The sequence below is a fragment of the Salvelinus alpinus genome, chromosome 20 (assembly GCF_045679555.1).
Source record: "Salvelinus alpinus chromosome 20, SLU_Salpinus.1, whole genome shotgun sequence".
NCBI lineage: Eukaryota > Metazoa > Chordata > Actinopteri > Salmoniformes > Salmonidae > Salvelinus > Salvelinus alpinus.
This window is the reverse complement of record NC_092105.1, coordinates 48,117,216-48,141,981: the sequence shown is the minus strand read 5'-3', so window position 1 is coordinate 48,141,981 and position 24,766 is coordinate 48,117,216. Positions and strand designations below refer to the sequence as shown.

Here is a 24,766-nt window from a genome sequence, read left to right as displayed (position 1 = left end):
ACATGTAAAGGATTACATGTAATCTGTTACTCCCAAACCCACTGGCTCCAGGTCATCTATAAGCTACGCCTTATCTCAGCTCACTGGTTACCATAGCAACACCCACCCATAGCACACGGTCCAGCAGGTATATTTCGCTGGTCATCCCCAAAGCCAAAACCAAATTTGTCCGCCTTTCTTTCCAGTTCTCTGCTGCCAATGACTGGAACGAATTGCAAAAATCACTGAAGTTGGAGACTTATATCTCCCTCACTAACTTTAAGCATCAGCTGTCAGAGCAGTTTACCGATCGCTGCATCTGTACACAGCCCATCTGTAATATAACCCATCCAACCAACTACCTACCTCATCTCATATTTGTTTTTGTTTTTCTGCTCTTTTGCACACCAGTATTTCTACTAGCACATCCTCATCTGCACATCTATCTCTCCAGTGTTAATTGCTGAATTGTAAATACTTCAACATTATTGGCCTATTTATTGCCTTACGTCCTTACTTCATTTGCACACACTGTATACAGATTTTTCTATTGTCTTATTGACTACGTTTGTTTATCCCATTTGTAACTCTGTGTTGTTGTTTTTGTCGCACTGCTTTGCTTTATCTTGGCCAGGTCGCAGTTGTAAGTGAGAACTTGTTCTCAACTGGCCTACCTGGTTAAATAAAGGTGAAATAAAAATAAATAAAACATCTGTGACTTCAGAACTGGATTGCAATACTTTCAGCCTAGGAGTGAGAACACAAGACACTTTTAGGGTTCACTACTGAATGTCCTAGATGTTGGCAGTCTGTAGCTCTGACTGGTTATAGCTCTGTGGCTGTCTAGTAAGTTCTCTGATTTTTGTCAACACTAGGACTGTGACTATTGTTTTTTGTATTTGACAGTCCAGAAAGCACAGCTCTTGAGTCTGTATTCTTATCTGGTATCTATTTGACTTTTTGGCCCCTATTCATGAACAAAAAAATGCAGACTGCACTGAGGGTGCACTCACCAGCAATAAAACCAATACACCCCACAAGCTGTTGAAACTAGTTGTCACAAGCTATCCACCTTACCCTCTGAGACATTGTCATTAGATATTGACACAGAACCACACCTGTCCTTAAAATACAGCAAAACATTCTGAGTTAAACCTACAGAGGGGTTTACCTTTGTCTTAGATTGACTGTTACTCATTTTGTGTCTTTTCACATGACATTTACTATTTCAAAACATTTACAGTCAACAATTGGAATATAGTAATTACTCCCTAAGTGTGTTGGAAATCTTTATCTTTCAAAATGTAATGTCTTTATCTTTCAAAATGTAATGTATTTATCTTTCAAAATGTAAGGTATTTATCTTTCAAAATGTTGTGCTGCAAACAGTTTAAGGGTATTGAAAAATGTCATGCCGCTCTCTTGTATTTTCTACAAATTGAACACACATTTCTGCAGTTCACTTGTCTGTTTAATATGTCTATACTGTACAGTATATCAGCCATACTCAACAGGCGGAACCATGACGGGTTCAATACAGACCGCTGGTCCCACATTTTATTTTTTGGGAACTCAGTCAGCCTTTCAACTTACTGCTGTTGATAGTTGTGATAGTAGAATGCACAATGTGCAATTTCGAAATTTGGTAGTGCATGGGGGAGTTTTCCTCTTGTTATGTCATTCACTGATTGAACTTAGAGAGAGCTATTTATAACCTGTCAGACGTGTCCAGCTAGTCCAGTTAAAATTTGTAGAATTGCAGGAAATGTCTCTCCACCAACAAGAGGGGTGTGGACAGTTTGAACAGTTTGGGGTCGCACGGGTTGCAATAAATGACAATATCCCTCCAGACCTTCGCCACAAAGGAAATTTGCGTGACCGGACCTTCTCAAACAGCCGCTGCTGTACATAAACATTCTGTTATATATTAACATGTATTGTGGTACGATTTCTAAAGGCAGTTAATTGCATTCCCAGAGCTATTTTTGACAAGTAGGATAAATTACCTCTCTAACCTCTTGGAGCACTGCTTATGTGTCACATTTGACACCTGCATAGTAAATCCTTATTCCATTTGCATGCCATGTATTTACTATCATATTACCCAAGAAAACACAACTTGAAGGGATTTAGGCTAATTGTTTTCTGTCAACGGTAGAAGAGAAAAAGCTCAATCTTTGACCGTGAGTCAAGTTTATGTTTTTGTAGTGATAATGGAAACTTTGCAGATTTGAAGATATAGGGTATTTTAGGGAAATTTTGTTGAATTTAGCTGGTGCCATTTTTCCCATTCCTTCTGGGAGTCAAGAATTCTGAGGTTATTCTGGATAGCCTGCTGTATTTGGCATACATACTGTGAGATATGAACACTGCTGGATTTTATAACACTTCCAAGGTATTAATAGGTTTTTTATTTTGCAGTGTTGTATTCCCGATCTGTGAGATTCGGTCTTATGTAGCAAAATGTGGAATTGTGTATTTTACATTGGATAATAGTAGAGACTCAGAGCTACAAAATGGTATATCATAGACTACAGTTGAGGAACCATGGGAAAGTAATTTTGCTTTGAAAGTTGATAAACTTGTAACCTCACTTTTGAGAAAATGTCCCTTGAATAATTTGGTACACCTACTGGAGAGCTCTTCTTTGTCTACACCCTTTCAGCATAGTTCACACCCTTGTAAGCTTTAGCCCACGCAGTTCGTTAAGGATTCACATGTGAGGCCAGGTACTACATAGAGTGAGTACAGTAGTGTACTAAACAACCAACGACTTCAAATCAAATCAAATGTATTTATATAGCCCTTCTTACATCAGCTGATATCTCAAAGTGCTGTACAGAAACCCAGCCTAAAACCCCAAACAGCAAGCAATGCAGGTGTAGAAGCACGGTGGCAAGGAAAAACTCCCTAGAAAGGCCAAAACCTAGGAAGAAACCTAGAGAGGAACCAGGCTATGAGGGGTGGCCAGTCCTCTTCTGGCTGTGCCGGGTGGAGATTATAACAGAACATGGCCAAGATGTTCAAATGTTCATAAATGACCAGCATGGTCAAATAATAATAATCACAGTAGTTGTCGAGGGTGCAACAATTCAGCACCTCAGGAGTAAATGTCAGTTGGCTTTTCATAGCCGATCATTAAGAGTATCTATACCACTCCTACTGTCCCTAGAGAGTTGAAAACAGCAGGTCTGGGACAGGTAGCACGTCCGGTACACAGGTCAGGGTTCCATAGCCGCAGGCAGAACATTTGAAACTGGAGCAGCAGCACGGCCAGGTGGACTGGGGACAGCAAGGAGGCATTCACGCCAGGTAGTCCTGAGGCATGGTCCTAGGGCTCAGGTCCTCCTCCGAGAGAGAAAGAGAGAATTAGAGAGAGCATACTTAAATTCACACAGGACACCGGATGAGACAGGAGAAGTACTCTAGATATAACAAACTGACCCTAGCCCCCCGACACATAAACTACTGCAGCATAAATACTGGAGGCTGAGACAGGAGGGGTCAGGAGACACTGTGGCCCCATCCGATGATACCCCCGGACAGGGCCAAACAGGAAGGATATAACCCCACCCACTTTGCCAAAGCACAGCCCCCACACCACTATAGGGATATCTTCAACCACCAACTTACCATCAATGAGACAAGGCCGAGTATAGCCCACAAAGATCTCTGTCACTGCACAACCCAAGGGGGGGGCGCCAACCCAGACAGGAAGATCACGTCAGTGACTCAACCCACTCAAGTGACGCACCCCTCCTAGGGACGTCATGGAAGAGCACCAGTAAGCCAGTGACTCAGCCCCTGTAATAGGGTTAGAGGCAGAGAATCCCAGTGGAGAGAGGGGAACTGGCCAGGCAGAGACAGCAAGGGCGGTTCGTTGCTCCAGAGCCTTTCCGTTCACCTTCACACTCCTGGGACAGACTACACTCAATCATATGACCCACTGAAGAGATGATTCTTCAGTAAAGACTTAAAGGTTGAGACCGAGTCTGCGTCTCTCACATGGGTAGGCAGACCATTCCATAAAAATGGAGCTCTATAGGAGAAAGCCCTGCCTCCAGCTGTTTGCTTAGAAATTCTAGGGACAATTAGGAGGCCTATGTCTTGTGACCGTAGTGTACGTGTAGGTATGTACGGCAGGACCAAATCGGAAAGATAGGTAGGAGCAAGCCCATATAATGCTTTGTAGGTTAGCAGTAAAAACTTCAAGACTAATGTAACGTTCTTCGTCTGAAGATGAGGAATCATCGGACCAAAACGCAGCGTGGTAAGTGTCCATGTTAATTTATTAAAACAGAACACTAAACAAAATAACAAAGAGAATGAACGAAACGAAACAGTCCTGTCAGGTGCGACAACACAAAACAGAAAACAGCTACCCACAAAACACAGGTGGAAAAAGGCTACCTAAGTATGGTTCTCAATCGGCGAAGACCGACAACCGCCGATAGACAGCTGCCTCTGATTGAGAACCACACCCGGCCAAACACACATAAATAGAAACCTAGAACACAAAACATAGAATGCCCACCCCAAACCAAAATAGAGACATAAAAAGGATCTCTAAGGTCAGGGCATGACAACTAAAGGCTGGTTTATAATTTTGGTGTGTTCATAAATTCAATCTGGAGTGCCAGAGTGTGCTCAGAGTGCGCTCTGGGCAATCGTAATCTCAGAGGGTTGTCAGATTGTCCGTACGTAAATTCAGAGCGTTTCGCTGTCGGAGCGTTCTTAGTGCCGAGGAGTAGGGTTGATACGAGCGTTCTGTCCTATCAACAGCAGTCAAGCATCCAAGCTAACTGGCTAACGTTGGCTAGTGTCATGACGTGGCCCTTTTTGGGTATAGCTAGTGGCTTCCCCCCCCTTTCTCTCTCTCTCTCCTACACCCAGGTTATGTTATCTCAGGTCGTAAATTCCTGGTCCCCCTGGCCATGCAGAAGGAGACACATAGAGAGAACAAAGGATTTCACATGGCGAACTCCTAAATCCCCAAAATGAGGATTTGATACAAAATGTCCACCTGTGAGAAGGTGGGAATGGTCCGTGGACACTTAAGTAATGGACGGGTATGACGAGTGTGTTTCATTTGGTCACCTCAGAGAGGACAGGAAATACACATAACTATATCTCTGAATATGTACATTTCTCAATTATGAGGTTTGCATCTAATTCTTGTATAAAATTAATGAGTAAAGATGAATCTATTTGTGAAATGATGTAAGGTGATGTTGAACCTTTAATGAAAGAGAATTGTATTCCCTTTAAAGTTGAACTAAATCATTAGCCCGCCCCCGTGAGCACAGACATGATCTAGCATCATGGAACAGCCCTTTTCTACTGTTACAAATAAAAAACCCTCCTGAGGGAATCCTCTTCAGACCACGTGTATCTCGATGGACACCGAGGGAGCACAGGTTGAGTTTTGACCACAAAAACCTCAGTATAAGCTAAGGTTGTAATAGTTATTGAAAACCTAACCATACCACATGGAGCATTGGCTATACGGGTGGAAATGGTTAAACTCTGAGACTATCGATCCCGACAGAATAAGAGCAAATCTTAGATACTAATTACTAGTCTGCAGCTAGAAATTATGTCAAACTGGGATGCGAAGACCGACAACCGCCGAAACCTCTATTCTGTGAGAACATTTCTGAATTGTACTCTGAAGTATCCATTTTAACCACGAAAGACGTGATCTTGAGGGAGGCAGAGAGAGAGAGACGATGATGAACTGACTCTCCAACAGAAGGACTGACGGTTCCAACAGAGATCACGACGACACACTGGGCGTAAATATATTTTGATTGCAATTATTCCCGAATGAGTGAGCGTTCATGTGCAAAGGATTAGCATTTCAATTAATATAATTATCAACTGTGTAGAGACTCCTTCTGTTCTTTCCCGCCTTTTCAGTCCACACCCACTTCTCTTTGTCCACCAAGCCGTCATATCGGCTTAGCCCACTAGGGAACCTCCCCTATCATTTCCTTGTAACCATATCTACCGTGTTGTTTGTTTACACATTTCTGTGATTATTTAGTTAGTTAGTAAATAAATGATTAAGACAATTGATGTATGAATGACTCATAGTAAAGGTTGGGTTCGTGCAGATAACCAACAATTTACGACGTTTGGAATGAGACTAATGTGAGGTAAAGAATAATTCATTAATTAGAAGACTAATTGATCAGATATTAAAATATCTGAAGAGTTATATTCGGAAAATTATAACTTTGTAAACTGTAGATGTTCCTTGGTGCCCCTACTAGTTAATTACATTTACATGATTAGTTTAATCATGTAATAATAATTACAGAGAACTGATTTAATAACATAAAAGTCTTCACTTTAATGATGCCAAAGACACGGCACTCGCTTGCTAGCTACTTCCAGACACAAATGAGGCAGCTCACTCTTACCATTTTACTCACCCTAGCAGAGCTGGTTAGGCTGTTTTTATGTCCATTGTGTTGGTGACTGCAACTGTGCTGCTGGCAACAATTTAATTACAATTTTTTGCCAAAGTTTAGGTGTTGAGCGTTCGGGAATTCGTCAGTTATTCTGCGCTGTGGCATACTCAGACGAGTGCTCTGAAGTCAGATTAGCTAACCAGAGTGGATGTACCAGCTATGTCTATTGACAGTTGTCACGGTGACATCATGAACATTCTATTGATATGGTTACTTGCATAGTGAAGTATTTTGTTTAGACATGTAGCTAGCTGTCTAGCTAAACAATGAACCATAATCCCAACTCATAATGTTACTACCCTGCATGAATCTGCAGGTAGCTAACCAACCAGGTTCAATGTTAGTTAGCTTACATTAGGCTATAACTAGAAATGCAAATGGCTCTGAGATACGATTACCACACAGATCATACATGTAACGTTAGCTAGCGAGCCAGCCAGCTAACAGTACGTTTTAACTTGAAATGAAAACTACTTTCTGACAAAATTAGAAATGTGTAATATCTAAAAATGTATTGAGCTAGACCATATACATGGATGGACGCTTCTCCCTCTCTTTCACAGATGCCCTGGTTGCCTTAGTTTGAAGATCGAATCCGGAGACAGTTGTTTTATACCACAGCCTTCTGTGTGTTCTCTTTTCAACTCCATCCACATTTTCTCCACCTCCTTAGCTATCATACACTAATTCCACCTTGCATTCCACTGATTTCAAAACTCGGTCCTGCAGAAAATGGAGTGCATCACCTTTGCAGTTCTACTACGTGATATCTTTCAAAAGAGCTGCGTTAGAAAGAATTACCTACACATACTGACCAGCTCATGTTATAGACAGAAGCTTGCTACATGGCGGACCAATCCGAACTCATCTCTCGGCATGTCCAGCCCACCCATTATCTCAGTCAATCATGGCTAGCGGGAATGTTCCTGTCGTTTTCCGTGGCTAAACCAACTAGGCTCATAATTTAACAGTTGTATTTGTATTTACAGATAGCATACACCTTTGTTATTAAGGCACATGAAAGTTCACATGTTTCAGAAGACATTTCTGCCAAAAAAAAACCATTTTGATTTTCAAATTTCGCTCCTCTGAAGTAGTGACGCGTAACGTAAACCTAGTTTCCTGAAATGAGTCACATTTTTTAAGAATATGTGCCTGGTATACTTTGCTGAAGTGACTTGTCAGTGAATAAAACTGGTTTCTGTGACTAAGCAGGCTTATGTTAGTGTGCTGGGAACACGTGAACATCTTTCCTCTTTTTCTTTCCAAGAAGGGAATTAGCAGGTAGCATGCCATTCCTCTCCAACGCGAGTGTCACCAATGTGTCAGCCCCCTAGCCACTTCTCCATGACACCTCATAGTGCCCTATTCTCATTAATATTTCAGTCCAGCAGCCATATAATCTTATCTAACATATGGAATTGTTTTAAGATTGTCATACCGAGGATCATTTAGCTCTTTGATTTTCAATTGTAATTAATTTTAAAAAAATGATGAAACATTGAATTTGGCCTTACTGCAATTAGTCCATTGAAATGCATTGAATAACATATTCATACATGGGATGATAAGCTCAGAGAATTATTGTACATTTGAAGCCATATTTAACCCATTTTTTGGTCACTACAGTACTTCCATTCGATTGGATTTGGTACACAACCTAAAGGAAGGACATGCCTAGGACATGCCTATTAATGCAGTTTTTATTTGTTATAATAAGGAGAACCATTCTCCTCATCCTTTCTGGGGGAGCCTCCACTTCAATCTACCTAACTTTGTTTTCTTCTCAAATGACACCCGTTTCCCTATATTAGTGCACTACTTTTGACCAGACCCCTAGGGCTTTGATAAAAATGTGGTCACAATACAGGGAATAGGGTGCATGGGCCCTAGTCAAATGTAATATAGGGAATAGGGTGCCATTTGGGATGCAGCCTGTTTTCTGAACAGGTTGACCTTGTTTAACGCTTTCATAAACATGCTTGGAATACGTTAAGCCTCAAATCATTCTCTAAGGCAGTAATTAGACCCATTGCCTGCATCCTAAATGGTACCATATTCCCTTTAAAGAGGACAGGGTGTCATTTTTGACAGAGACATTATTTGTGAATTCTATGGGTTTGGGCTATTTACCTTCTTTGGCAGGCAAAATAATACTTGTTATGTAAGCGTTAAAGCTGCTTCTGGCCATACTGCTAGGATACATTCTTAGAAAAAATGGGTTCCAAAAAGGTTCTTCGGCTGTCCCCATAGGTTGACCCATTTTGATTCCAGGAAAGGGTTTTACATGAAACCCAAAAGGGTTCTACCTGAAACCAAAAATAAATATTCAAAGGGTTCTCCAGATGACTGCTGAAGAATGGTTTTAGGTTCTAGATAGCACCTTTTTGTCAAAGAGTGTAGTAGGGCTCTCTGGAATGATTTCCTCAACCACTGTGCTTCTAGCTTTATTTGGTCTTAAATGTGGTTGTCTGAAGGCCTTACTTGTCACACAGTGAACTACTAGGTGATTCAGTCTCAACTAGGGCTGTTAGGGTGACCATATTACCGCTACACCGGCGGTCACGATGGCAGTTCAATTCCTGTTTAGTCAGGTAATTAGGCTTCTCCAAGCTCTGATGCTGCTGATGGTCATAAGTAACCTACCAAACCTGCTAAGTGCCTGGTACTCAGCACTCTACTTTCCCTCTAATCACTCTGACATCAACGCAAGTGTAATCAAACACTTGACTAGAGCCTATGAGCTCATGATCCACACCATTTCTATAGGCATGCAATTGCGTGAGAAAACAGATTGATCGTTTCTATTAAACAGGATTCCATCAGCTTTCTATAGGCTAGGCCTACTATATTTATTTCTCAACTTTCCTAATATTAAGCACATTGCTTCTCTTTACAACAGGAGTATAGCCTACCTGGCTGGCATGAAAATGAACCACGGGAAAAGCCTCCTCCATTCGCTAATTTAAGTCCATGACATGTATTTATTTTCCCTGTGTCACGCCCTGAACATAGTAAGCTGTTTTTTCTCTGTGTTGGTTGGGGTGTTATGGTGACTTGGGTGGGTCATCTAGGTGTATTTGAATGTCTATGGTGGCCTGATATGTTTCCCAATCAGATGCAGCTGTTTATCGTTGTCTCTGATTGGGGATCATATTTAGGCAGCCATTTCCCTTTTTGTGTTTGTGGGATCTTGTCTATGTTTAGTTGCCTGTCTGCACTATTTGTATAGCTTCACGTTTCATCCGTTGATTTTGTTGTTTTTGTTAAGTGTTCATTCATTAAAAGAGAATGTACGCATACCACGCTGCGCCTTGGTCTCACTCATACGACGATCGTGACACCCTGCCCCTTTTTTTCTAGACAGGTGCATGATAATGGTCCATTCTAAATCAAAACAAATTTCACACATATATTAGTTAGTATATGTAAAAACAAGATTAAATCAAGAATAGTCTGATGGGTGACAATATTAGCCTAAGAATTGTGAATGATATATTATCACTTGGGAATGATGCCCAGCTTAAGGAAAGAAACAGCGCATGCCTTGTTTTTGCCACTTTTTCAAATCATAGTCGCACACATCATGTAGGCTAAAATGGCCAAATAACTTCTTAAAACTAAGCACATTAATCAGCTTTACAATGAGTGTAGACCCTAACTGGCATACAAGTTTGGGGAAGAAAATTTTCACCATAAAAATGCACTTTTAGAATAAAAGCGTTACATGCATATTTGCATTTGGGTCACTTTTGCGAATTGTGTTTTCCTGCTAATGGAACATTCATGCTTATAGCCTACTGCCATGTGCTCATTGATATGCTTATAATGTGAAGAAATAGCCTCATAGTTTATCAACATTTTAAACTAAATGTTCTGATCTGTTGCGTTAGTCTCATTGCTTAAAAAGTTTTTTTATGCTGGTGGTTGTATTAATTTCGGATCTATCGCATCCCACAACTGTCCCAGACAATGTTTTGAATATTTATTTCTCGCACAGAATAGGTCAACTTTTGTACTATGGGGGATAGTAGATTGACATAGGCTAGTGCTTTTGCTGTTCGTTAGGCCTTCTCATCTTGTTGGCTGACGAAAAGTAAATGTGGACAGTTCTTCCATTATCTTCAATATGCGCCTTGGAATTGGATAAGGACGTTTGCAGTTGAATCCGCGATGTGTCTGTCTTCACTTGTAGCCTGTGAGAAAGACCCAATCACGTAATGGAGAGCCATGTGAGTGATAGTTGCTTCGGAGCACGCAGAGAGAGGAATTATAATTATTATATTCATCCCAAGGGCACAACAGCTACTGGCATTGATTTCTTTTAGGGGACATTACGGCCACACAAGGGGATGCCGCCGGAAAATTCAAGGAATTATCAAGCGCTTGTCAAATTGTGAATGTGAGACTGATGAAGTGCGCAAAAAACAAAGCAGAGCTTCACTTTTTTCAAATGATCATTAGAGTCGCATCGTGCAGCCTTAGAATGTACTAAAAATCAAAACATAAAGCCCAACATTTGTATCACAACTAAAGTTACATAAATAACTCTAAATCAAGCATATAGGACTACCTGTTTCTTTGTAAACGCACACCCTCAAATCGCTTGGAGAAAATATCCTTTCTATTTTATTCAGCTATGTTCAATTGTGTTCTTCATACTGTAAAATAGTATAAAATAATGCCATGGAATTCTAAGCAAATCTTGTCTGCCAAATGATCTAGTCTTGCCCACAGTCATATGGCATAGCCAGATCAGAGCTTTTCAGAAGGACAACTCAGAGTATGCTATTCTGTTCTTCTGAAATAGACTACATTTTCTTCATATCATGTTTCTTTAGACCTGTCTAAAATAAATAAGGGATTTATTGTGGTGGTGTAGGCTATACTACATGGATTTATTAGACGACTTTTCAAAAGTTCTGCATCAGTGGCTATGCGTGGAAGACAGGAGATGCTACATTTGTTTATGTTAATTAACAGTCTATTACCGTGAGACCGGCAGTCAGTTGCTTGACAATCACCGGCTGACAAAATTTCATGACCGCCACAGCCCTAGTCTCACCATATATCGTATGAAAATGGGAAGTAAATATATTCAGTATTCTGTTAAAATATACCATTCCTGAGCCTGTATTATAGGCCAAATAGTATGGAGCACTTAATGATATGTTGCTACCTGCATTTGCATGCAGGTTTCGACATTAGAATCGTGGAATGAATTTTAGAAACCATGACGTTGTACATTTAACTATGAAATTGTGGCAATATTTGCACTCTTTTTGTGTTTTTGTTTTGTATAAAAGACGAAGGCTTCTTCGTTTCGAATTGACACTTTAAGACCACTTTGATATGTGCATGCTATTTGTAAGCAATGGGCTCAGGTAGAATAATAGCCCGGAGCTTTCTGTCCTGCCTCATGCCCATGTGACTGCATGATTCGAGTTGGAATGCTTTGTCTGAGTCGTTTGTTACCTAATCCAGACTGAATTGGATCAAATCCAAAATGCCACCCTGTTCACTATACATTGCACTACTTTTAGCTGCCATTTGGGATGCAGATGCAGACAGAACTTACTTCCCTAAAGACAAAGAAAGACTCTTGCTTCAAAATGTAGCATGACTAATGGAAGACAGCAAAAACATCGATTTTTCATTCAGTTGTTTTTCCAATCGACTTTGATGGTTTTTCGATGGTGTATGTTAAATGGAATTATTACACAGCTCCAAATGTAGACCTTATAATGCTGTTCTTGGCGCCATTCGGGTAGGTTTCAAATCCTGACGGTTCTTGTGTTTAATAAGTCTCTCTCACAAAAGATAGTTTAATCTCAATGGGACTGTATAGATAAATGTAAAATATTTTGTGTCATTGTTTTATTTTATTTTAAACTGATAATGAGCTACTAAAGATCCTAATAAACACTAAACATACACATTTAACACAATCTAATGACCCTGATAAGACATTTGGAATGTATAGCAAATTGGACCATATTCCCTATATAGTGTACTACTTTTGACCAGGGCCTATTGGGCTCTTCTCAAAAGTAGGGCGCCATTAGAGACGTGGCCTTGGACTCATCGGCATAATGTAATTTATTTTGCATTGGGAGAATAACCTACCTCCCACTTTTGCTGCTACAGTACGTTTGTGCATTCAGCTAACGTTTTCTGATTTCTGTTTTTACAGGTTTTGATGACCGGGACACAGATCTCTTCTTGTGCGACACCAACACCTGCAAGTTTGACGGAGAGTGTTTGAGAATTGGAGAGACAGTGACGTGCATCTGCAACTTCAAGGTGAGACACTGTTCAATGTTTTATTTTCAGATTTTTTTTTGGGGGGGGGGGGGGGAGTTGCATATTCTTCTTTTCATACGCAGTGATCATTGTTGCCACCTCGTTCGGTTGGAGTTGGATTTTTATGGCGGGCTGCCGGTTTTGTTGTTTTTCAAATTAAGATGTTGGACTTTACCCAATGTTGATTTAACCAATACATTACTGGGAGTTCGTATATGGAGTGTGCGACTCACTTTATTTTCTTAGTTTATTGGACTTTAATGTACAACACTTTCCATTTAAAGGGGCAATCTGTGATTGCTACGTCTATTTTTGTACTTTTAAATGCATGATATAGCCATTGATTCTTGAAGAATATAAATTATGAATGTGTTATGAGCTTAGTTCAACTGTCTAACCTTATCATAACCGCCAAAATATAATATATATTGTATATATATTGTATATATACTTATTAAACGTTGTCACGATCGTCAAAGGGAGAGAGAGAGGACCAAGGCGCAGCGTGTGAAAAATACATCTTCTCTTTATTTAGAAGAAGAAAAACTAAACAAAACAACAAATAGACGAACGTGAAGCTATAAATGACTAAGTGCACAAACATGCAACATAGACACAGACATAGACAATTACCCACAAACACCTAAAGCCTATGGCTGCCTTAAATATGGCTCCCAATCAGAGACAACAATAAACAGCTGTCTCTGATTGAGAACCAAATCAGGCAACCATAGACTTTTCTAAACACCTACACTGAACACAACCCCATACATACTACAAAACCCCCTAAACAATACACACACCCTAAACTAGACAAAACACACAAACATCCCCCATGTCACACCCTGACCTAACTAAACTAATCAAGAAAATATATATAACAAAGGCCAGGGTGTGACAAACGTACTTTACTTTTTTGTTTGTAAACAATGTAATCGTAAACAAACATTGTATAGCCTCAAAACATTATTATTTTGTTGTCATGGATGTTCAGTCTTTGCATCCATTGCTCTGTCTATGAACTTGAGAGTGGTTACATTTTTCCAGACCTATTCCTCAGCTGTTAACCGAAACACCCACCAGCTATCAAGAGGGAGGGGACTACACTGTATAGTACAGACATAATTTACTACTTCTCATAAAACTGAATGTCACTCTCAGTCATGGTGGCTGTTTAATGCATTCCACTTTATTGATGTTATTGCCATTGACAAAAAAAAACAGATTTAAATACCCTCATTAGTAACATAAATCCAGTGAATGATGCTGTACTTGATGACTGCTTATGGTTCAGTTTATTACCAATCTATAACAAAAAGGCAGCAAACCAGCCATCCATTGATAGATGTCTGTATTACTTTCACCTCATTCAAACGAATATACTCTACATTACAAATGTAAATGATTATACTGAGATAAAGCATAAGGATATGCCTTATGCGTTTCAGCTCGAAACTCTCTTCCAACGCGGCGAGCTTATCAGCGCACCCAGCGCCGACGCTCTAGGCAGACGACACTCGATCGGTCGCTTGCTTTAATCTCAATTTCGTACTTCCCTGGGAGCGGACATTAGTGAAAGCGCACAGATAAATTACATTACCTCTCCATTTCTCATCCCTGAGATCTCGTACTGATCGTGGATGTCATTCGGGATAGAGCTTTCTCTGTGAAGCATAGCAAGGAGCGGGTCACACCGCTTTCCTTTCATACTTACTTAATACTGGTTTGGCCTTGGGTCACGGCCTGCCGTGGCATCCTGTGTCTCTGTGTGTATGGACGGGACGGGACCTGACGTCAATGCGCTTTAACCTAATAGCCGCCATGTCTTTATTCCATTAACCGTTGTAATTCAGCAAACATGATTCTCTTATAGGGGTAGGCTGTGTCTGAGGGGGTTGTGTACTTCTCTACACACACACACACACACACACACACACACACACACACACACACACACACACACACACACTTTAAGCTGTTGAGGGGTTACGTGCAGTATAGCTGTGAGGAGGAAGTCGGTTTGATCTGCGAGAATCAATGGATGCTATTCAACGGCGGGATGTCCTTTCAGCGACCATGTTAGATAGCTAGTCCATCTCACACTGCCTCTTTTGAGGAGCTGAGGCTCGGGCCTTTAGCGGGACTCGCTATCACTACCACACAACAAGATGTGTGTGCGCTACAGTTTCACAGTCACGTGAATCTCGGACCTGCTGTGAAATATTCTTGTTATCGTTTCATGATATCATCCATTCGTGTCGGATTTTGACTATTTCTAGCATCTCAATGAATTCATTTCAAGAATGCTATTGTTTCAACGGCTCTGGCTTGCTCTTCAAGGTATAGTTTTGACCCTGTCTATAATGTGTTCTGTAACTCCAATTTTGGGTCGTGACATTTTCTCTGCTGTAATATATTATATCTATCTGCCCATGACTGGCTCTCAGCATTTTAATGTAATTTTGTGTATCAGTCCACAATGTTGCTGTTATTTCCTCTAATATCTGGTTGCTACTGGCTATTCAGCGTGTTTATGTCATTTTCTTTCTAATGTTAGGTTGTGACAGTACTTCAAAGATGGCGAGAGCTAATGCAAGTCGTGTTGTGGATGTGACAGTGGACCAGAACAACATGTCCTTCCTAGCTCTCTCAGAGCAAACACTTCCACCAGAAAGCACGCTCATACACACACCCAAATACACACACACACACACACACACACACACACACACACACACACACACACACACACACACACACACACACACACACACACACGCTACTGACGAACCATAGCTTACCCACGGAGCAGTCCCTGGTGGCATTCAGGAGGCCATAATAAGAACACTCCTGATGGAGACCTTGTTCCATGTATTTGTATACATTTATGATCCTTTTATCAGGGAACCGTTTGTGATGGAGTCGTACAGTCCATAGAGCTGTAATTCCCAGGGGCAGCCTTGGATAACGGGCACCTAGGGACACTGGAATAACAGGTACCCTGGTTTAAGATGATGACGGCTGTTCAAATATTCATTAGTGCTTGTAGTGAAACTAAAGTGCAGGTGTCAGGAAGTGGTTAAGTATTTGATTGGGAGCACCCTCTTAGCAGAGACAGGTACTGTATCATCACTAACGTGACATGCCACTATGATCGGATAAGACATGATAGAATATGTTTAACCTCCCATTGATTTTGTTATATCTGGCTCCCCCTTCCTCCTTCTTTCCATCGAACCCCTCTTATCTGTTCCTCCACTCCCTTCCTCATCTCTCCAGCTGACTCTCTACCCCCTGCCTCTCTACCCCCTGCCTCTCTACACTCTTAGAAAAAAAGGTGCTATCTAGAACCTAAAAGGTTCTTTGGCTCTCCCCATAGGAAAACCCGTTGAATAACCTGTTTTGGTTCAAGGCAGAACCCTTTTGGTTCCATGTGGAACCCTTTTTGGGTTCCAGGTAGAAGCCTTTCCACAGAGGGTTCTACCTGAACCAACAAGGGTTCTCCTATGGGGACAACAGAAGAACCCTTTTGGTTAGTAGAGGGTTTTTGGACCTGTAAGCCCCTTGAAAGTTCCATTGGGCAGCAGGTAGCCTAGTGGTTAAGAGATTGGGCTAGTAACTGGAAGGTTGCTGGTTCAAATCCCTGAACTGACTAGGTGAAAAAGCTGTTAATATGCACTTGAGCAAGGCACTTAACCCTAATTGCTCCTATCAGTCATTCTGGATAAGAGTGTCTGCTAAAATGTAAATGTTTGTCATAGTGGTCTGCAAAACTGACTCCCACCGTTTGCGTGACAAGTGTGCCAATTCAAATCAGTGCGAAGAAGAGCCCAGCACTGGTGGCAGCTCCCAGAGCTGTGTCTTTGGGAGCTAATTCAGATTGACTGAAGGGCAATGTTGATAGATGGGCACAACTGTAGTGTCCATGCTGTTTTAGGTCATGGAAAATGCCAGAATGGCAGTCCTTTGGTGTATGGGCCGTAGATGAACCTGTAGCAGTAATAGGAACATGTTTAGTACGGTAAACTCACTGGTGAGGGTCAGGTTTTGGTGGATGCACTAGCCCAACTAGCTCATGTGACCATGTTAGAAATTAAGATGAGATCTAAAGATATTTTCCTACATTTATCACTCGAGGCAGAAAAGCCCTCACAACCCAACCAGTCACCCAAATTAACACCATGAAAATGTATGCAATGTCTGGCCTCCAAGTTGCCTTTTTCCCTTATTCAGTCAAGGCAGTGGGCTGGGGGGGGGGCAAGGCTATCTCCTCAGGAAGGTAGCATCTGTGTCAGCTCCTTGGCGGCTCTAGCTGGCCTGTCAGACACTATTACAGCAGAGCCCATCTCCGGTGACTGCACTGGGGCCTAATCAAGAGGAGACTGCCAACCGGTTAAAGAGCAGAAGCACAAGCCAAGCAGCCCCCAGTCTATCTCCCCCCCAACCGTCATAGCAGACTAGCATCTGCAACCATGGCAAGGCATCATGGGAGTTTGTCAATCACTCAGACAATGCTCAACACATTTCTGTCTGGGGGATAGAAGGAATACATCACCAGGTTAGACATAAAACAGATTTTATCCTGGGATGGTGTTCCTCAGGAATTAGCTGTTGGTCCATTGCCTTTTGTTATTGACCCCCACTGACATAAGCTCCCTCGGATGTGTCTTGGGTAATGTGGAGTGTTGTTGAGGCGAAGGCTGAGCCACACCAAATCAACTGAACCTGGGAGTTGTTGTCTGTGCTTCTGGCTCTGTATTGGAATTATATCTGATTTGGCACCAACTTTGGACTAGAAGCAACAAAGTACTTTAACACCCACTTTTGGATTGAAGACTGTACAGAGGGTGCCCTTGGACGAGGAGAGAATGAACGACTAATGTTACAGTATCTTTGTGGGTGTTTGTCTCTGGGTGTTTGTCTCTCAATGCAGTGACAAACACCCATTGCTATCCACTGCCTCCTCCCGTTTCGCAGTTCGTCTTTACCAAAGCCTTTCTCGGTTGTATTCTTTTCCCTGATGGAAGGTCAGAGCTTACCCCCGGTGTGGAGCTAATGATCTGACAAAAGCCCCTGATTTTACGCTCTCTGTCCCCCGAGCTCTGTGCCGTGTCAGAAACACTGTACCAGACATCCATCACGCTTCAAGGTCGACTGACAGATGAGAGCTCTGCATCAGAGACTGAGACGCCATCTCAGACGAGAACATCTGTCTCTTGTCATGAGCCACAGGTACCCCTGCTTCTGGAACCAGTGAGTCATCTCAGTCAGAGGCTTAAAGAGATGTCGCTTTGATTAGTATGAGCAGACGTAAGAAAATACTATGCCTCAGGGTCTTTTGAGTGGAAATCGTGTACCCGTGAATACGGCACATTGTATAGATCAAATGGTGGAGTGATTCAATGAGAATCAGAACGTGCCGTGGAGTACGGTTGCTATCTTCTGAGTTTTGTAGAGATGTTTATTATTGATTGGGGTGAATCATAGCCTTGGGATGTATTTCATAATCGAGAGCTTGCTTTAATGGATACAGGAAATGCGTGAGGTTAGAGTTTGTCAGTGTGTGTCTGTTTCCGTGTGTTTGTGTGATTTTATTTTCTGTGTTTGTGCATACATGTTTGTGATGTTGCGTTGTCGTACAACAGGAAGCTAAACCTTTAACATCACTCACAGTAAACAGAGAGTGATGGTATTAATGAAAAAAATATATAATGAAGAGGGAAAAAAACATTCAGAGGGGGCGGATGGATTCTTTACAGGGCAACCGTCCACTGCTTGGCAACCCATGGCCCATACTTCAAAGAGTTTTTGTGACCATGCTGAGTAATTGGCCATAATGTAGCTATAATGGGTCCGGCAGCAGCTGATTAGAATATCAATGTTAATCGCCAATGGTGTGGCTTGTGCTAGTTGACATGGTGCTCTATGGGGTCAAGCTGAGAAGATCTTCAAGTAGACAACCTCTGAAACAAATATATCTGTGAGGTTCATTGGAAAATCACTCGTGCAGGTGTCAATTTGGAAGCCCATTGATATTGAGTAGGTTTTCATGTGGTTTTTATATTACATGGTAATGGCAAAAATATTGATATGGCAATTCATTATGTGACAAAAGTCACTCACAATAACACAGAACTTTCTCTGAACACAGTAATGGCCTGGCAATTGTTATTGTCTGTCAATGGAATTTTGATGACATGACAGGTTTATGCTATTTGTGTATTTCTGAAATTTCTGAAATGTCTGATTTTATTTATTTTGTTTGTATATTGATATTATTTCTATTTGTTTAATTGCAAGGCAAATATCTATTACGAGGAGGATCTCCAATCCCATCTAATCTATTACTAACTGCATCCTGTTTTACAAATGTTTGTGCACATATGTTTCCTTTACCTCTCTCCCTAATATCTTCAATGGCTGTCACGTTCCTGACCTGTTTTCTGTTGTTTTTGTATGTGTTTAGTCGGTCAGGGCGTGAGTTGGGGTGGGCATTCTATGTTATGTGTATCTACAGTGGGGAGAACAAGTATTTGATACACTGCCGATTTTGCAGGTTTTCCTACTTACAACGCATGTAGAGGTCTGTAATTTTTATCATAGGTACACTTCAACTGTGAGAGACGGAATCTAAAACAAAAATCCAGAAAATCACATTGTATAATTTTTAAGTAATTAATTTGCATTTTATTGCATGACATAAGTATTTGATACATCAGAAAAGCAGATCTTAATATTTGGTACAGAAACCTCTGTTTGCAAATACACAGATCAAACGTTTCCTGTAGTTCTTGACCAGGTTTGCACACACTGCAGCAGGGATTTTGGCCCACTCCTCCATACAGACCTTCTCCAGATCCTTCAGGTTTCGGTGCTGGCGCTGGGCAATACGGACTTTCAGCTCCCTCCAAAGATTTTCTATTGGGTTCAGGTCTGGAGACTGGCTAGACCACTCCAGGAACTTGAGATGCTTCTTACGGAGCCACTCCTTAGTTGCCCTGGCTGTGTGTTTCGGGTTGTTGTCATGCTGGAAGACCCAGCCACGACCCATCTTCAATGTTCTTACTGAGGGAAGGAGGTTGTTGGCCAAGATCTCGCGATACATGGCCCAATCCATCCTCCCCTCAATACGGTGCAGTCGTCCTGTCCCCTTTGCAGAAAAGCATCCCCAAAGAATGATGTTTCCACCTCCATGCTTCACGGTTGGGATGGTGTTCTTGGGGTTGTACTCATCCTTCTTCTTCCTCCAAACACGGCGAGTGGAGTTTAGACCAAAAAGCTCTATTTTTGTCTCATCAGACCACATGACCTTCTCCCATTCCTCCTCTGGATCATCCAGATGGTCATTGGCAAACTTCAGACGGGCCTGGACATGCGCTGGCTTGAGCAGGGGGTCCTTGCGTGCGCTGCAGGATTTTAATCCATGACGGCGTAGTGTGTTACTAATGGTTTTCTTTGAGACTGTGGTCCCAGCTCTCTTCAGGTCATTGGGCAGGTCCTGCAATGTAGTTCTGGGCTGATCCCTCACCTTCCTCATGATCATTGATGCCCCACGAGGTGAGATCTTGCATGGAGCCCCAGACCGAGGGTGATTGACCGTCATCTTGAACTTCTTCCATTTTCTAATAATTGCGCCAACAGTTGTTGCCTTCTCACCAAGCTGCTTGCCTATTGTCCTGTAGCCCATCCCAGCCTTGTGCAGGTCTACAATTTTATCCCTGATGTCCTTACACAGCTCTCTGGTCTTGGCCATTGTGGAGAGGTTGGCGTCTGTTTGATTGAGTGTGTGGACAGGTGTCTTTGATACAGGTAACGAGTTCAAACAGGTGCAGTTAATACAGGTAATGAGTGGAGAACAGGAGGGCTTCTTAAAGAAAAACTAACAGGTCTGTGAGAGCCGGAATTCTTACTGGTTGGTAGGTGATCAAATACTTATGTCATGCAATAAAATGCAAATTAATTACTTAAAAATTATACAATGTGATTTTCTGGATTTTTGTTTTAGATTCCGTCTCTCACAGTTGAAGTGTACCTATGATAAAAATTACAGACCTCTGCATGCTTTGTAAGTAGGAAAACTTGCAAAATCGGCAGTGTATCAAATACTTGTTCTCCCCACTGTATGTTGGTTAATGGGTTACCTGATATGGTTCTCAATTAGAGGCAGGTGTATTCATTTCCTCTGATTGAGAACCATATTAAGGTAGGATGTTCTCACGGTTTGTTTGTGGGTGATTGTCTTCCGTGTCTGTGTTTGTCGCGCCACACGGGACTGTTTCGGTTTGTGTAGTCTATTCCTGTTCTGCGTGTTTATGTAAGTTTTTCCAGTTCAGGTCTGTCTACTTCGTTTTGTTATTTTGTTTATTATCAAGTGTAGTTCGTTTTCGTCTTGTTTAATAAATTCATCATGTCTTCATTACCCGTTGCGTCTTGGTCCAATCTCTCTCCTCAAGACGATCGTTACAGAATCACCCACCAACCAAGGATCAAGCAACGGGGGAGAAAGCAGCAACAACAGCGCACGAAGGAGGAATGGACATGGGAGGACGTTTTGGACGGCACGGGTTGCTACACATGGCAGGAGATCCTGGCTGGAAAAGATCGCCTCCCATGGGAGCAGCTGGAGGCGATTAGGAGAGCAGAGGCAACCGGAGAGAGGGACCGGCGTTATGAGGGTACGCGGCTAGCACAGAAGCCTGTGAGTCAAGCCCAAACATTTCTTGGGGGGGGGGGGGGCAAAGGGTAGTGTGGCGAAGTCAGGTAGGAGACCTGCGCCAACTCCCTGTACTTACCGTGGAGAGCGAGAGTACGGGCAGACACCGTGTTACGCAGTAGAGCGCACGGTGTCTCCTGTACGTGTGCATAGCCCGGTGCGGTACATACCAGCTCCTTGTATCTGCCGGGCTAGATTGAGCATTGAGCCAAGTGCCATGAAGCCGGATCTACATATATGGCCTCCAGTACGTCTCCTTGGGCCGGCTTACATGGCACCAGCCTTACGCATGGTGTCCCCGGTTCGCCTACATAGCCCGGTGCGGGTTATTCCACCTCCCCGCACTGGTCGGGCTACGGGGAGCATACAACCAGGTAAGGTTGGTCAGGCTCAGTGCTCAAGGGAGCCAGTACGCCTGCACGGTCCGGTATTTCCGGCGCCACCTCCCCGCCCCAGCCCAGTACCACCAGTGCCAACACCACGCACCAGGCTTCCTGTGCGTCTCCAGAGCCCAGTTCCTCCTCCACGCACTAGCCCTGTGGTGTGTGTCTCCAGCCCATTACCACCAGTGCCTACACCACGCACCAGGCTTCCTGTGCGTCTCCAGAGCCCAGTTCCTCCTCCACGCACTAGCCCTGTGGTGTGTGTCTCCAGCCCATTACCACCAGTGCCTACACCACGCACCAAGCCTCCTGTGCGTTTCCAGAGTCCTGTGCGTCCTGTTGCTGCTCCCCGCACTAGCCCTGAGATGCGTGTCCCCAGCCCGGTACCACCAGTTCCGGCACCACGCACCAGGCCTAATGTGCGTCTCCAGGGTTCAGTGTGCCCTGTTTCTGCTCCCCGCACTAGCCTGAAGGTGCGTGTACTTAGCCCGGTGCCTCCAGTTCCGGCACCACGCACCAGGCCTACAGTGCGCCTCATCCGGCCAGAGCTGCCCGTCTGCCAAGCGCCATCTGAGCCATCCGTCTGCCCAGTGCCATCTGAGCCATCCGTCTACCCAGCGCCATCTGAGCCATCCGTCTGCCCAGTGCCATCTGAGCCATCCGTCTACCCAGCGCCATCTGAGCCATCCGTCTGCCCAGTGCCATCTGAGCCATCCGTCTGCCCAGTGCCATCTGAGCCATCCGTCTACCCAGCGCCATCTGAGCCATCCGTCTGCACAGCGCCATCTGAGCCATCCGTCTGTCCCGAGCCGTCAGAGCCGTTCGTCAGTCAGGAGCCGCTAGAGCCATTCGTCAGTCAGGATCTGCCAGAGCCGCCAACCAGACAGGATCTGCCAGAGCCGCCAGTCAGCCAGGATCTGCCAGAGCCGCCAACCAGACAGGATCTGCCAGAGCCGCCAGTCAGCCAGGGTCTGCCAGAGCCGCCAGTCAGCCAGGATCTGCCAGAGCCGCCAGTCAGCCAGGATCTGCCAGAGCCGCCAGTCAGCCAGGATCTGCCAGAGCCGCCAGTCAGCCAGGATCTGCCAGAGCCGCCAGTCAGCCAGGATCTGCCAGAGCCGTCAGCGAGCCATGAGCAGCCAGAGCCGTCAGCGAGCCATGAGCAGCCAGAGCCGTCAGCGAGCCATGAGCAGCCAGAGCCGTCAGCGAGCCATGAGCAGCCAGAGCCGTCAGCCAGTCCGGAGCTGCCCCTCAGTCCGGAGCTGCCGTCCTTCAGTCCGGAGCTGTCCCTTAGTCCGGAGCTGCCCCTCAGTCCGGAGCTGCCGTCCTTCAGTCCGGAGCTGCCGTCCTTCAGTCCGGAGCTGCCGTCCTTCAGTCCGGAGCTGCCTTCCTTCAGTCCGGAGCTGCAGTCCCTCAGTCCGGAGCTGCAGTCCCTCATCCTGGTGCTGCCCCTTATTCCGGTGCTGCCCCTTATTCCGGTGCTGCCCCTTATCCCGGTGCTGCCCCTTATCCCGGTGCTGCCCCTTATCCCGGTGCTGCCCCTTATCCCGGTGCTGCCCCTTATCCCGGTGCTGCCCCTTATCCCGGTGCTGGCCCTTATCTCGGTGTTGCCCCTTAAATTAGGTGGGTTTAATAGGAGGGTGGTCATTGGGAGGGGGATACGGAAGCTGGGATTGACTATGGTGGGGTGGGGACCACGCCCAGAGCCTGAGCCACCACCGTGGTCAGATGCCCACCCAGACCCTCCCCTAGACTTTTGGTGGTGCATCCGGAGTGCGCACCTTGAGGGGGGGGGGTTATGTCACGTTCCTGACCTGTTTTCTGTTGTTTTTGTATGTGTTTAGTCGGTCAGGGCGTGAGTTGGGGTGGGCATTCTATGTTATGTGTATCTATGTTGGTTAATGGGTTACCTGATATGGTTCTCAATTAGAGGCAGGTGTATTCATTTCCTCTGATTGAGAACCATATTAAGGTAGGATGTTCTCACGGTTTGTTTGTGGGTGATTGTCTTCCGTGTCTGTGTTTGTCGCGCCACACGGGACTGTTTCGGTTTGTGTAGTCTATTCCTGTTCTGCGTGTTTATGTAAGTTTTTCCAGTTCAGGTCTGTCTACGTCGTTTTGTTATTTTGTTTATCAAGTGTAGTTCGTTTTCGTCTTGTTTAATAAATTCATCATGTCTTCATTACCCGTTGCGTCTTGGTCCAATCTCTCTCCTCAAGACGATCGTTACAATGGCAGGTAAAGACATTCTCAGCTAAGCCAGTTAAGTCTCGATGTACTGTACGTAACCAGGTCTAGGTTGAAATACTATTTATTTATTATGCATGCTTAATTTCACTGGTGTGTAGTACCTTGATGGGTAAGGTTTACACCTTTTAGGATTATTCAATTTGTTTTAATGCACTGAGCAAGTTAACTCAATTGTAACAACAATGGGGGAACACATTTAATAAACCACAAAGTTTACCAGGTCTTTGTCCAAAATTACTCTATGATTACTGTAGTATTATTATGAAAATATGTTGAAAAAAATTGTTGTGGAATTGTGTGTTGATTTTCATAGCTGCGTTATAAATACAAAGTTACAATTTACATCATGCTTCCATAACCTTATGGTCATTTTTATGCTTATCTACTGGACTAAAGTATATCCCAGGCTCACACAGTCTTATAGTACAAAGTCAACTGTGCGTCCCAATTGACACCCTACTACCTACATAGTACAGGACTTTTGACCAGAGCCCTATGGGCCCTGGTCAAAAGTAGTTCACATTGAAGGGAATAGGGTGCCATTTGGGACACACCCAACCAGTTTTACAGAGCCTCTGTTCCATTCCCTCATCACTATGTTTATATCTCTCTCTACTGTCAGATTCTGCTTGTCTGAATGTAATCTGGCCCTGTGAAGCCTTCTG

At 43.6% G+C, this 24,766-nt stretch overlaps 1 protein-coding gene across 1 annotated transcript in view; it reads left to right on the top strand.

The window, feature by feature from the left end:
* LOC139547030 (tomoregulin-2-like) overlaps window positions 1–24,766 on the top strand; it is a 198,434-nt gene that overhangs the window by 34,510 nt on the left and 139,158 nt on the right. Inside the window, exon 2 of the mRNA XM_071356078.1 lies at window positions 12,649–12,758. Coding sequence (XP_071212179.1) covers window positions 12,649–12,758 — 110 coding nt within the window. The remainder of the gene's footprint in view (window positions 1–12,648; window positions 12,759–24,766) is intronic.